This window comes from Rousettus aegyptiacus, unplaced genomic scaffold, assembly GCF_014176215.1.
Source record: "Rousettus aegyptiacus isolate mRouAeg1 unplaced genomic scaffold, mRouAeg1.p scaffold_m13_p_7, whole genome shotgun sequence".
NCBI lineage: Eukaryota > Metazoa > Chordata > Mammalia > Chiroptera > Pteropodidae > Rousettus > Rousettus aegyptiacus.
This window is the reverse complement of record NW_023416310.1, coordinates 104741619-104756521: the sequence shown is the minus strand read 5'-3', so window position 1 is coordinate 104756521 and position 14903 is coordinate 104741619. Positions and strand designations below refer to the sequence as shown.

Below are 14903 nucleotides of genomic sequence, written 5' to 3'. Positions count from 1 at the left end.
TGATCTTTACTACAAATGGAAAATGAGTAATCTTGCCAAAATTAAAAGTTAACTGTATGAATACATGGAATGAAATTCCTGTCCTCCAGTTGGCTTAGAAGTTCTCTGCCCTTACGGAGTAAAATAAGTGCCAAAGTCTTATATCCTCTTCCTCTTTTGATCCAGGGACTTAGTAGCCATCTTTCTGTTTTATATGAATGGAAAGGCTGCATTGATATTAGATTGTAAGTTGTATTTTAGTGTTAGATAGGACACATATTCCTGTCCCACTACTTAAGTCATCTCATATGTGTATCATGCTTTGGGAAGCTGTTTAGTCCATCGACTTAAAAGAAAATGATCTAGTATCTCTGACCACATTCAAGTGGTCTTTTCTTCATGATGTCATCAGCTCAGAGGTATGAAAACGTCAGTCTTTTCAGAACTATGACAGTGTCAACATTTAAGCAAGAATGTCACATTTCTATGATATATTCAAGAAACATGTACAGCATATGATAAGCATTTAGGCTACCGATATCCTTAGTTTTATGCTTCACATTGAACATGCTGTACTTTGACCCATCTGCCTTGATCATTTTAATGTGTTATATTGTAGGTGCTGCTGTTTCAAGATCAGAACTACGGACTTCACTATGAGTACACTATTCCATCAGACCCTCCTCCAGAGAATCAGAGTGCAAAAGTGCCCGAACCCCTGTTCATGTGGACACACGCAGGCTGGGAAGATTGCGATGCCACCTGTGGAGGAGGTAAAGGATTTTTCAGCAGTTATCTTTCAAAAAGAGTAGTTGCCTTCTGATTGACCACTGATAAAATTAAGACAGATCCGCAATCTCATACCTGAAATTCCAAAATCTTGAAATAATTGGAAACTGAAAGTTTTCTGTGACACATTTAGCAGCTAAACGCCTGAACTCTTTTGTGGCAAAATCTGATGTGAGTTGAAGAAAGGCTATTGTTACAGATTTCACTTAATATTACTTTGCATAAATATTCATGTGTTTGCAGATAGGGGCTGCCTTAGCTACCATACTGGTTATGTCATATATGTACTTTTATATTTACTTTTTATACTTTACTTTCTTATTTTTATAAAATCTTAAAAGTTCTAAATTCCAAAGTACATCTTCCCACAAGAATTATAGCCCTGATATGAAAGTCAAGATTCTAGGAAAGAGTAGTATTGAGTTTGCTTCTGTGTTGTCTGCATACTTGAGTTCAATATGTATAAAGCACATGAAGAAAATGATTTCATTCCCCTAATTCCTTTATTTTGATTTCTTTTAGAGTATGTCACTATTTTCAATAAATATAAAAGCATCCTGAAATTTTACCCAGAGTTTTTTAATTTTTGTTTTCATGTTAGAAGTTGAGGAGGCAAAAGAACAAAATTACTTCAACATAAAATGTGAAACTAGGAAATCACACAATCCTACTGAGGACATAGCTAAGTACCACAGCTAAAATGGGTTGTCAGTTACTCACAGAACCAATTAGCGGTAAGGCCATAGCTAGGTCCCAAGTCTCGAGATTCCCAACTTCCATTTCTCTCTGTGTATCAGCAGCATGGTATTTTCAGTTCTCATTTCACTTAAATTTTTCACAGATTTCACTTAAAATCTGTTCTCTAGTAACAAATGCCTTCTAAGGCTAAAAGGAAACATTTTATTCTACTATACAAAAGTATAGTATGTACATATATTATCTATTTAATATAAACTGATTTGTGCAAAGAAGCAGAATATCAATTTTGTTTTCTAGGCAAAGAAACTATTGTTACAGTAGCCTAAATTTGCTGCAGAAGGAGCAGGTGAAGGTGCACAAAGAGACTGGCATGTGAAAGAGTGTTTGGGGGAAAAGGAAACAAAATATGCACAGAAATAAGTAATATATTATGGTATAAATTTTGATAAGTACTCTGGATGAAAATTAAACACAGGAGGGGAATAAATAAAGGATGTGAAGATGGGAGGGAGTAAATGCAGAAGATGGTAGTCAGAAAAGGCCTCAATGAAATCACAATGAATAAAAAATATAAAGTGAATAGATCACCACTTATGAGGGTGTCTGGGGGCAAAGCGTTCCAGGCAAAGGCCCTGAGGCAGGAATGGAACTGGCATGATCAATAACTAGCAAGAATGCTAGTATGTCCTTCCTTTCCTTGGAGTGATGTGAGATGCCATTGGAGGGTTTTGGTAGAGGAGCAACTTATTCTGGCTTATGTTTTTAACAGTTATTTATGTTTCTGCATTGAGAATGGATGGAATGAAGGAAAGGATGGAAGCAGAGAGACCAGTCAGGGGGTGACTGCAGTAATCCAAGAAAGAGATGATAGTGGTTTGACCATGGTGGTAGCAGTGGAGGTAGGAGGAAGTTTCCAGGTTCTGTATATATTTTGAAAGTAGAACTAATAAACTATATTGGTAGACTAGATGTGGAATATGAGAGGAAGAATGATGTCATGGATGACTTGTGTTTGTTTCGATTTTAATTTCAATTGTCAGGATGAAGTTAACCATTGACTTCCTTAGGAAAGCCTGTGGCATAGGAAAGAGTATGATTTTCAACATAGATTTGAGATGTCTATTGGATACCTAAGTATGATGTCAAGTAAGCACTTGTATATATAAATCTGATGTCAGGACAGATGATTAGGCTAAATATATACAACATATAGATGATATTTTAAATGTTATGGATTCACCTAAGTTTTTTTGAGAGAAGCTGTTAGAGGATTGAGCGTTGAGACATTGTATAATTTCAAATTCAGAGAGGTGAGAAGGAACCAGCAAAGCAGGTTAAAATGAGTGGCCGACAACATAGGAGAAAAAACAGGCAGATGAGAATGCTTTCCTGTAAGGCGAGTGAGAAAGCATTACAAGAAAGGAATAAACAACTGGATCAAAGCGGCTAATAAGTCAAAAATAATTTGAACTGAGAACTGACTATTCTATCTAAATGTATTCTATTTATTATATTTTAAAATATATTCATTATATTTGAAATGAAGAGGTCAGTGATGACCTTGCCAGAATTAATTTAAATGAAGTATTTGGCTCAAAAGACTAAGTGGAGTGGTTTCAAGAGAAAATAGCAAGTGATGAGTTGGAGAAAGAACTCAAGGTAACACAGCAGACACTTCCCCCAAGAAGATATACAAATAGTCAATAGACTTATGAAAAGATGTTCAACTTCACTAGCTATTAGGGAAATGCAAATCAAAACCACAATAAAAGAGCACCTCACACCTGTTAGAGTGGTTATGTGGATTTTAATTGTGTGGCAGCACTTGAAGTTAATGGTCATGAATTTAGTTTGACTCCAATCATTATAATGTATGTTATCCTCCAGCTGTGTACACTATGCAGATGCACTTGTGCAGTAAGTCTGGGAATTGCCAGGTGAATACAATAAAATAAAAGGAGGATGTGATTTACCTGAGGTGGTTTGTAAGGAGTTGAAAATGGTTGGACTTGGAATTTAGTTGCATAAGGAGAAAAGTAAAGGTATGAAAGGCTTGAAAGACAGTCGAAGGCGGTAGCATTATGACTTATAGGGCCTGATGGAGTTAAAGACTTTTAGACTTGGCTACCAAAGGGAGACGGATGGTGACAGAAAATCAAGCAAAGGGGCTCTAGCTATCATTAATAACAAGACCAGGGGAGGTAGTGGCTTAAGTAAAGAGAAAGGCAATATCACTGGGAAGAGGAGAGGGCCGGGAACAGAGAGGCTTTGGTGTTACAATCCCTGAGATAGATACTGTAATTACCAAAATCGTGCTGGAAGTGGTGTTAGCAAATATAACAATAGTGCAGTGGCTGAAATCTTAGATTATAGAGAGGGAGTGCCCCTGAGGTTGATGTTTGACTAGAGCAAGAAGGAAAATGGGTCAGACCCAAAGCTGAAGGTGTAGGAAGAAGAAAGGGAGAATGGACTCTTAGTGGCAGTGAGGGACATGCTGCCTCTAGACCCCGGGGTATGCGGAAGTAGCATGAAAATGGCCACTGGAGGCTGTAGGGAGAACAAGGAAGAGTCTCCTCAAGGGAGAGAAAAAAAGGCATAGAGGTTGAAGTGAGCACTCAGAACTCTGGGTTCTCATCTGACCCCCAGAGCACCTGGCTGGCCGAGGCCGCCAGAGCAAATGCAACATTGGGGCAGGGAAAGGAGATGATGCAGAGCATGTTTTGCTCCCCAGAATATAGAATAATTACAACTAAGGCATTTCAAATCATTCTCGCAGTTCAAGAATTTTTATCAGTCATGCTCACCATGGTAAAATTTTCATTGGCCATATTTTTCCCAGGGCCCGTGATTGCCACATGACTGGGGACCTCGACCCTCTGTCCTGTGTATACCTAAGGTCTTGTTCCTTGGTCCTACCCACTCTTTACTGAGGCTCGGGACGATTTCACCTAAGGGATGCTGGTTCAATCCTCTAACCAAAGAAAAAACAAAACCACCAACAGTAACAAGCATATTTGAAATGAAAATCAATATGGTTAGATTCTTCTCTGCCATACAACTCATATAAGAATGGCCAGCCCCCATCCAGTGGAGGGCTATGGGGAAAGGAACGATGAAAAGGTTCATGGTTTCTGTTAGAGCATTGACAGGCGATCTTTAAAATCTGTTAACATTTAAAACTCTAGGCAGGAAAACGTTTGCCCAGTGAATTTTGTTATCCTCATTTTTTTTCTTTCTTCTGTTATTGTGGTCCAATAAAAGCTACATCAGAAGTAAACATTCAGAACTCGTCAGTCTTCTGTTTGAATAAGCAAAGTATTAGGGTTAAATTTTTTTCCCCAAGACACCTTGATTCCAACCTAGAATATGTTTTGCCAATTGCCAAATCCCAAGGAATAGGGATTCATTATAAATTATTTTAATTTTGAGGTGAGAGGGCTTTTTTAATAGTCTTAAGTGTAACTTAATTATTCACAGAGAAAACTGAAGGGGAGAGACAGTGACTTCTCAAGGTCATGTGCCCACTAGGAAGGAGCCAGGATTAGAATCCAGGATTCCTGAGTTCAAGTCTCCTTTCCTCCTCACCTTATACCTTTTTCAAGAGCAGCTCAGGAGGCTTAATATCATTCCCACAAAATAGGGCATGTCCCTTAGAGATTATTTCTTTGGATTGAAGGAAGTGTTTTACTATAACCTGTTGAAGTCAGAAAAAGACAAGAACCATATGATTTCACTCATATGTGGGATATAAAATAGAAAGCAACAGGCAAACAAACAAACAAACAAACAAACAAAAAACCTCAGTGACACAGACAACGAAATAGTGGGTACCATAAGGGGAAGAGGGTGAGAAGAAGATAAAGAGGGTCGAGGGTCAAATATATGGTGATGGAAGGAGACTAGACTTTGGGTGGTGACCACACATGCCATCTACAGATGATGTACTATAGAATTGCACACTTGATACTTATATAATCTTGTTAACCAATGTAACCCCAATAAATTTAATAAAAAAATGAAATTTAAAAATAGAATTTAGATATGTTCTTATTTTTATTCCAAATGGCTTGTTTTGTAAAATAGGCCTTCTAATTATACACAGAAGACCGTTCTCAAATTTGTTCCATTGTGTTCAGTCAACAGTGTTCAATTATCTCTATGTTAATAGGGCACATAATCACTTCAGAAAAGCCAAAATATTTCTAGGCTTTTGGGGATTATTTTCCTTTGCAGCTCATAGATGAAGTGGATGGACAGGAACTCAGGAATCTTATTATTTCTGACTCCTTGTTGTTGATTTTATAGCCAGAAAGAGCTTTGTAATCTTTCAGCATATTTGTGAATTAAATGAGAGGAAGTTCAAAACACAGAACATTGCAAACAGATTCATACAAAATTTACCTTCAATGGAAAAGGGGAGTAATAGCACTATTCTATTTCACAGGAATTTGATCACAAGGCATTAGATTGCCAGCAATAAGTAAGAAAAAGAAATTTTAAAAAGATCCCCAGTGTCATGTAGCTAAGTTTTTATTGTGATGATCTTTTACATCAATATCTCCAACTAAGTTTTAAAATGATAATCCAAATTAAAGTTAATTTATTATGCATTTCTATTAATTTATCAATACCAGTTATTACCAGATCTGAAAATCCTAAGATATAAAAATCTCTTCTTTTAGAAGGAATACTGTTTAAAAATATCTAATAGATGCTGGTGATCTCAAGTAAATATTTTTAAAGTTTAACATAGATATACTTTTGATTGCCATCTTTTCTATTTCTAACGATAATTCTAGAAAAATTTGAATGAATATATCATTTTTATTTTAGCATTGGCCATTGAAATCAGTCCTTTTACTTTCAAACAGCTGAAAATGTATTCGTGAAACAGATGTTTACTTTGCCTTTGATATTCTAAAAGATCTAAAAACTTTGAAGGAATGTTTCAAATTTATTTTGGCACCTTGATAGTGTGGGTCAGTGCGTAAAGTTCTTTTTGACATAAAAAAACTGTTTTAAGTGATCTTGGTCTTCAGAGGCATTAGAAGTGTAGCATTCCTTGAGATCTGAGAGCTGTGTGTGGAATCAGTATCCATATACCACGTACAGCAACTGCAATACATTAGGATTTATTGTGATCCAGTGGATGAATGAATGAATGAATGAATGAAATAAAACCTGGAATGAGGGAGGACCCCCAAATCCAATAACTCTTTTGGAATAAATAAAGAATTGAACTTGCTTTTAGGAAATATACATAGGTACAATTTGAAGAGGAAAAATGTAAGCCAACATTCCACATTCTTCACATTAGTTAAATACTCCTAACTTACGAACTCTCATGCTCTTATCGTTATATTATGATATCCTAGACACAGCTTTCCTTGTCCATGACCAGATTCTATGAAGGCACCCAAGATTTTGGGTTCTGGTTGAGGAAACGTCTCCACATACAAATGCCTGTATCTTTTCAAGGATGCACATTTTTCCTTTATTTTCTATTTTAAAGGTACTTTACATGTACCCAAATAAATGTTATTAGCCAAAGAAAATACACCAAAATATATTTTTCTTTATATTATTCTATTTTAATAATATTAACATAATTTTGTATACTACTTTTTATACTTAAATTAATAGGAACATTTTTGTGTTAATGTAAACTCTTTATAAACTTAAAATTTAATACCTAAATATTAGCCCATTAATTGGATACATTATAGATTACTATTGCCCATAATTAGTCATTTAGTTTGCAGATGATTTTTATCATTCTAGAAGACACATTGTTAATATGAAGTTCTTTGTACAGAAAGCACTTTGGGTTTGAATAATATGCTTGTATTTCACTCATTGATTCTTTTGTCAATACTGACCATGTACTCACTTTTGCTGGACAATACAAAGATGAGTACCTTCTGCTTTTAGAGAATTCGCTGTCTATCTAGTAGTGGCCAAATGATGATAAAACGACTACACAGAGTAATATGGGGAGATGTAGAAAGCCTTCCAGGGATATGCATAGGTCCAGAGGCACTGGGGTTAGTAGGAATGTTTATTACTAGGGGGCAAAATATGAGGAGCAAGTTGTGAGAAATGATTTGACCAGAAAAGTTGAAAGAAGCTAGTTCATGATGGTCCTTTAGTGTTATGCTAGCACCCAAGTTATATTTAACTTGGAAGTTATGAGTTCCCATTAAAATATTTGTGTATAGAAAAGACAAGATCAGTTCAGGTTATATATTGGGTGTTGGGAATAATGCAAAATAAAAAAGTTTTTACTAAAATAAAAAGCAGTCATTTTAATATTAAGCCCAAACCCTGAGGAAAAAAATGACTTATAGAAATATAAGAGGAATTGCTAAGAAGTAAGTGGCATGACATGATTTTGGAACTTGTTCAAGTTTTAAAATGTATGCATAAAAAATAGCCGACATATTAGGTATCTCTAGGAAGTGCTCAGAGAAAAGTCCTTCATCCTCATTAAAGTGTATTTGTTCGCTTGCTGCCTATGTTAGCGCAATAGTAAATAAATATATTAAAATTTTAAAAGAAAGTTGTGAAAACAAGTGAATACATGTTGTCTCTCTTATAGAGAGTTCCACAATCTTATTTAAAAGTTCGGAATGGCCAGTAAGAGAATTTCAGCTGTGCATATCAAAACACTAAACCCATTCCCAAAAATGCGTTTCTATATTTATGATGCAAGTTGTAGAAATGTGATCTATGTGGATAGAATATAGTTTTATTAAAAATATCCATTTCAGGGGTTAAATACAGAGCATAGAAAAAAGTATCAGCTTATGTCTAAGCCTGGGAAAGAAGGAGCACAATGTCATATCTAGTCTTTGTTAAGTGTCTTTGGAGAACCAAGCAAGAGTCAGTACATAAAATTTACCTTACCTTTTCATATTTTGCCCAAATTTGAGAGAGACAAATGCATAATGGTTATTTTATTTTACTCATAATTGTGTTCAACATATCAAAACAGATTTTCCCAATACCAATTTAATGGGAATGACCCAGAGGTGAAGTAAATTGCCATAAAGCAAGTAATACACTGTCAACAGCCTGTAGCTACTCATGGTTCAGGCAGAAGGCCAGTTACTTCATCGCTTTCTGTTCTTCCCTAGGTTCCACAGTACTGGATGCATTATAAATACTGCTATTAAATGCTAGAATGGAAATTTCCTGTGTTGGCTGGGACATAAAATATATAAAAGAAAAAAAACTCAAACAATAACATTTCCATATGGCTTTATGATCTTAGTTGTATTTTCATAGGCATGAAGTGTCTGTAGCTCAGCAATAGAGATTTTTTTTCCTGATTCTATTGTTTTTGTTCAATAAAATAAGAAAAAAAAGGCTAAGCATCTTCTATCTGCCAAAAAACTTATGATGTGAGCTTCCTTGCTACATTGTGGAAAATGTCCCAATTCATACTTGCATGCCTTCGAGCTTTCTTAGAGCACCACTCAGGCGCTCCCTGAAACGGTGCTGATGGCTTTATCCCTTTTGATATATCAAAACTTATACTTAAAAGATTTTTTTCAAATAGCTCAATATGTTAGCTCTGGGCTAATATAGCTAAGGATAGATATTTTCTGAGAAAGGAAATAAATGCAGTATAATTAGCCCTGAGTTATTTATTCCGTGACTACATATATGTTCAGCAAAAGCCTTCTGGATAATATCTGTCATCTTTTTGTGTTGTAGTTGACAAAAAGCCATTATTTAAATGAGCTTAGGCAACTGCATCTATTTTGCAAAAGAGTGTCTAATGACTGTGAAGGCTTTAAATTAGATTTTAAAACTAACATTTGTATTTTATAAAAGTAATATTTTTTAATCCTGCTTTTAGGCTGGCTTCATTGTAATATTGAAATAATAGTTACATATGCTAGCATTATGCAAAATTGGCATAATGTCTATTTAGTATCTGCATCAGGTCATAGATGAACACCTGATGCATTGAAAATTGAGAGGAACTTGACCATAAATGTGTCCCAAATTTTTATATTTAGATAGCTCCTGCCTTGTGGGGCCAGTTTTCTCTGTGAAAAGAAAATGAACATAATAAGTCATTTCTGCTTTTCTAGAAGTTTATTTGAAAATTACGTAAAGTTGGTGGGTATTAAACACTACTATGATTAAGTCTAACACCACACTCCACCCTTCTTGACCTGAGAAGGACAAAATAGTCTGGACAGCCCCTAAGAGTACCCCTGGGGCATGAAAGGTTGCTTTTCTCCACAAGTTAGCATCAGATTGCCTGGCTGCATGAGCAGCACAGGTCAGGCTAAGGGACCTCTGAGACATAGCTGGGGCCCCTATAAAGTCCTCGGCCCACCGACTGCAAGTCACTTGCCAAGCCGTGCACCCTTCTGTGTGCAGAAAAGAACACTGTTTGCTAATTCATCTGCCAGAGGGCATGACTCTTTCTTAATCTGTATGTCCTAAGAGGCACCTTTTCCTATTCTGTGGTTGGCTCTTCCCCTTGTTGGCCCAGTAGTGCACAGTCGCAGAATGCTGTGGGATCCTGGTTGGAAGCACATTTTCTCTCGCTCAAGGGTAAGGGCCTTTTACCTGCGTGACGTCCCATAAAATAATTGCATTGCATCAGATCCTTGGGATTCTCCAGACAGGGAATAATTTGGCCAACATGGTGTTGCCTATGATAGAAGATACAACTGAATATCCTAATGTTTTCAATTGCGTGATATGTAATAACTACAGATATGTTATTAATTAATCCACATATGTATGTAAATGTAGTTGTGTTTGCGTACTACAAATTGTCAAGACTATGCTCAGTATTGTTGAGAGGAAAATCAGGTGACAATCCTGACCCTACACTTGTCTCTTGCCTCCTACTTGGCTACCCATCATTTCTCTCCCCACCCCACCCCCCCATTCAAGTCAAAGTAAAAGATATTCAAAAATTATTGAAGTATCTCTTGCTCTTTCTCTCTCTCACTTTCTTGCTCTCTCTCTCTCTCTCCCTCTCCATCCTGTCTGTTTTCCTCCCTTGATGCCAGCCTTCCCTCTCTGTTAATTAAATAACAGAAGGACCTTTCTGCCAGCAGCCTGGGCTGTCCCATTTAGCATAACCAGCAGGAACACTCTGAGCTTCCTAAGTATCATGGCAAGGCAGTCACAGGACCCTAACTAATGGGACTTTCAATAGTCTCCAGAAGACTTGTGATTTTATTTCTTAATCCTTCGTGATCTGTATGGCTTTAGAAATTGTTGGTTGATATAATTATTTTGTAATGTCAGATTGTAAGTTAAATTAGATTCCTAAATCTTATATAGATATTTAGACTTTTGCTGAGAAACAGAATGAGCACATATTTGGTAGGCTTTTTAAAGTGTAATAATAAAAGGTTGTAAATAAGTGTGCATAGGGCTTTATGAAAAATGAATACAGCATACAAATGGTCATTTTTACTTCCTCTAATCAGACTTTCATGCCAGAGAAAGTAGAAAAGTCAGTTTTCTGAAATCTGGTGAAAAATGGTAAGAGTCCCATGGCTTTTCTTAGAGAACATTATAATCATTAGGGAATGAGGATTTCTGGAATTCTTGGGATCTTTATCTGAGTCATACTCAAATTAAGCTTGCTTCCTATAACTTACCACAGAGCACTGATGATGTACAACCAAATGAAAAGGTGAATGCACGTTTACATGCGTATTCATATGCCTTCACTAAGATACATGGGTGTTACGAAAATACGTCTTTTCAGCACTTAATGCCAAAAGATGGCATAGCTTTTTACAACAAGTCTTTAATTATTATCTTGTCAACTTACGGTGCCACAATCTTTTTATAATATAAAACTTGCCATTTAATATCTAATGAGGCAAAAATCACCATTCATCTTCCTTAAGCCTAGAGATACATTTCGTTATGTAAATAATATCATCTTCATTGATTTAACCTAAAATTTGTCTAAAATATCTACGAAAATTATAACAAGCTTATGAACACCTCCTACATCCATTAGACAAAGGCCTTATAGTAACTTTTATTTATATGTTTATTTGTTCTTTTCAGGAGAAAGGAAGACAACGGTGTCTTGCACAAAAATCATGAACAAAAACATCAGCATCGTAGACAACAAGAAATGCAAATACTTGACCAAGCCAGAGCCACAGATTCGCAAGTGCAACGAGCAACCATGCCAAACTAGGTGACCCTATCCCACCACTCATTAAGGCTTTGTTTGGCCATGACATTGCTGGTCTTTAAAACACACTCAAAATATTATTGAAATCACAGTTTCGTGAAAACAATGCAAGGGAGCTGTACCCAAATATAAGATTTTAAGTAAGCAAGGCCTCAGAAAGAAACAATTGATGGAATGAATATTGGTGCATCCAGGCTTGGATTCGCCTTCCCTGTAACTGAGCTCTCCACAGTGTGAAAACCACTGCTAGTTGGGATCAGGGAGAGTCATTAAAATTACTTGTTAACCTGTTGGTCAGCTCTTCAGAAATCTAGTTATTGGGTTGAATGGAGCTATTCATTCCTGAATTCTTTGAAATGGTGTTTTAGGACTTGCCAAGGATGATATAAACCAAAGCAAGACTGGCTGGAACCCAGTCCCCTGCTTAACCATGGGGGCAGTGTGGTCCTACCGGCTCCTCAGCTGGACCCTTACTTCTCCCAGAATTCCCAACACAAACTGCCTGACTCCTGATTTCTTGTCACCAGATTTCTGACCTGGATCCTAGTTACTGGACAGTTAGTTGCTTTGTTCCCCTGTGACTTCCCCAGTGAGTATTAGGCAACAAAGGAGGCAAGAAACTCATGAGTAGAGGACAAAAACAGCAGTGCTGAGCAGCTGAAAGTGGAGTAGAAAGAAACCATGTTTTAGTAACCTTCAGAGACAAATGAGTGGAACCTTAGTATAATTTTAGAGCAGTCTAGCAGCAAGGCCATTTAGAGTGGTCTTCATCATAGGGCTCCTGAATGTCCGCATGCTTTAAGATAAAACTTGATGTTGAGCTTGAGTGGGACTAAGCCTCAGTGTCAAAAGTCCTGAAAACTTTTAGAGATGGAATAACAAAAAGAATGAAGCCAGATTGATTCCTCCAGAATATGAGAATAGGAACCTTTCTATCCTGACACTCAGAGGTTTGTAGAAGCTCAATGAGTTAGGGTGTAGTTGTGAGTTCTTAGGGAGTCGAACAGAGCATCAGTCTCCTCTCACAATAGCTTCTGCATTGGAATCAGTGAAGTTTTACATCTTGCAACTCAGATATACAAAGAATTTGGAGTTTTGTAGAGATCTATAACTAATAGCATCTTCATGACCCTGCATCACAGTGAATAAGTATGGGCAGTGAAAGGGGCGGGGACAAAGTTGCCAATTAACTCTAGGCTTTTCTGTCTTCAGTAATCTCTTTGGGAATGAGTGCCCAGTTCTTCTGGTTTCCTTCCCCCACCCCCACCCCCATCTGAAAAAGCGTTACATCCTGAGTTTCCTCAATTTCTGCTTATTGCAAAACTCAGGAAGCCCTTCAGAATTCGTTCGTGCAATGTTAATGAGAGCTTAAAAGAATCTGTAAAATCCTTTTTTCTTCTACAAAGTTGACATTTTGAGACTGACTTTTCTGTAGATTCAATGTGTCTCAGGTGTAAAAAACTGATTACCAACCTTTCCTTCTCTCTGCATTCCTGCTCTTACGAGCCTACCCTTCCCCCAGGCAAAAATATGCTTCTAAAGAATATGACAGAAAAATGATAAATAAAAGAATGTGCAAGAGATAAAAGTACATTACAGTACTTTTAGTAATGTTATCCACCTGCCTGTCTCCGTGTTTTTAAGCCTAACTCCATAAATAGTTCAACAAATTAAGCTTTTTGAGAAGGCAGTGTAGTAATCAACAAGAAAGGTGACTTAAGGAATTATTGTTGCCTACAGTCAGGTCCTTGGGTCCTGACTTGCATTTCGTGCTGGAGAGATAAAGAAGCAGCGTTTTTGGCCTTCGCCCTATCAGCTAAAGAACCCAGATCCTTTTTGTCATTATTATTTCCAAGAATTATCTTCTCTTTATTTCTTTTAATAGATACTAAAATGCTAATTTCCCTTGTGTTAAGTGACTTATTAAAATATTAGAAAACATTTGTTTTATATACCGTATAACTTTTCCATATGGACGAAAGAGTGATGGCTTTTTGTGACAGATCAGGAACCTTGGAAGAGCTGGAGTGGAGGACGAGGTGTGGTTGTCGCTCCCTTACTCAGCCAATGAAGGGTCGCAGTGTGCAATGCACACCATTTGCTGTTCATTCACCGACCTCAGTTTTAGTGGGAGAAAATGCCTCGATAATGACTTGGTAAAATGAATAGTTTTAAAATGTCAGTACATTTCTGAGTGAGGAATTAGTTTTACAGCTGGAGACTAAAAGTCTTTATTAGTATTTTCCTTCTTGGAAAAGGAGGCAGTATATTGTGACCCACCGAGAAGCAATGTCAGTGGGGTTAACCAAAATTTTGGCAAGTAAGATATGAACATGGGCGATTCTTAGGGGTCATCACAGGAAGGCTTTCCAAGGCTTACTGGTATCACACAACCGTTATTTCTCATGCCTCTTCTTTGCCCCGCCCTGGTAAGACTCATTCTAATTTTCGTTCACATTTATTGAAAAAGTCACCAATTGGTTTGATGGAACTCTATGTGCCAAATATGAAATATATAGATGCACTAGCAAGTAGCTTTTTAAAAAGGAATCTTAAAGATAAAGAAATTCCAAGTTAGATGAATTCTATAATACAAATGTTTTCTCTCATTACATTTTACATGGTAGTTCTTATTTTTGAGTGGTTTTCACAAGGAATGGAAAAAAAGTAACTTTTTATCATTATATGAAGAATCTCTAAAATTAATTTTATTTTAAAAATATGAGGTTCCATGAAATTGCAGATACTTTCCTTTTTAATAATGTCTTCTGGATTACATAGTTGGGGAGAAAGTCCAAAGATGTGTTTAAAATGTTGTGCTTATAGCATGGGTATCCTTAAGCAGAAAGATGAAGCAGAAGCTAAATGAAATTGGAAGATAAATGTGCACTTTAGGAAAAATCCACTTGAGGACTCCAAAGCAAAATAGTAAGTCTGCATCATACTTGATAGACCAGCAGACGAGAACCTTGCTAGAGACGATACTGCAGTACAGATGTTATCATGAATTTTTAAAAAAATTTAGTAACAGAAGCTTAGACTTATTTAGAATCAAACCATCGTACACACAAGAAAACTAGGCTGTCAGAAGGTATAACATCTCAAATTTTGGCTCATTGCCAAGAACACATGGGTTCAAGTAAATTTGAAAGAAGTGAGATTATTTCTAGGAAACAGGGAGAGAAATATAAATTCCATCTCAAGAAATGTTTAATGGGTGCAAAGATGAATAAGGCATTGA

General features: G+C 36.6%; 1 protein-coding gene across 1 annotated transcript in view; it reads left to right on the top strand.

Moving 5' to 3' along the window:
* The window catches only part of ADAMTS19 (ADAM metallopeptidase with thrombospondin type 1 motif 19), a 212866-nt gene that overhangs the window by 172267 nt on the left and 25696 nt on the right, over positions 1-14903 (top strand). Inside the window, exons 18-19 of the mRNA XM_016158274.2 lie at positions 599-752; positions 11530-11665. Of these exons, the coding sequence (XP_016013760.2) occupies positions 599-752; positions 11530-11665 (290 nt within the window). The remainder of the gene's footprint in view (positions 1-598; positions 753-11529; positions 11666-14903) is intronic.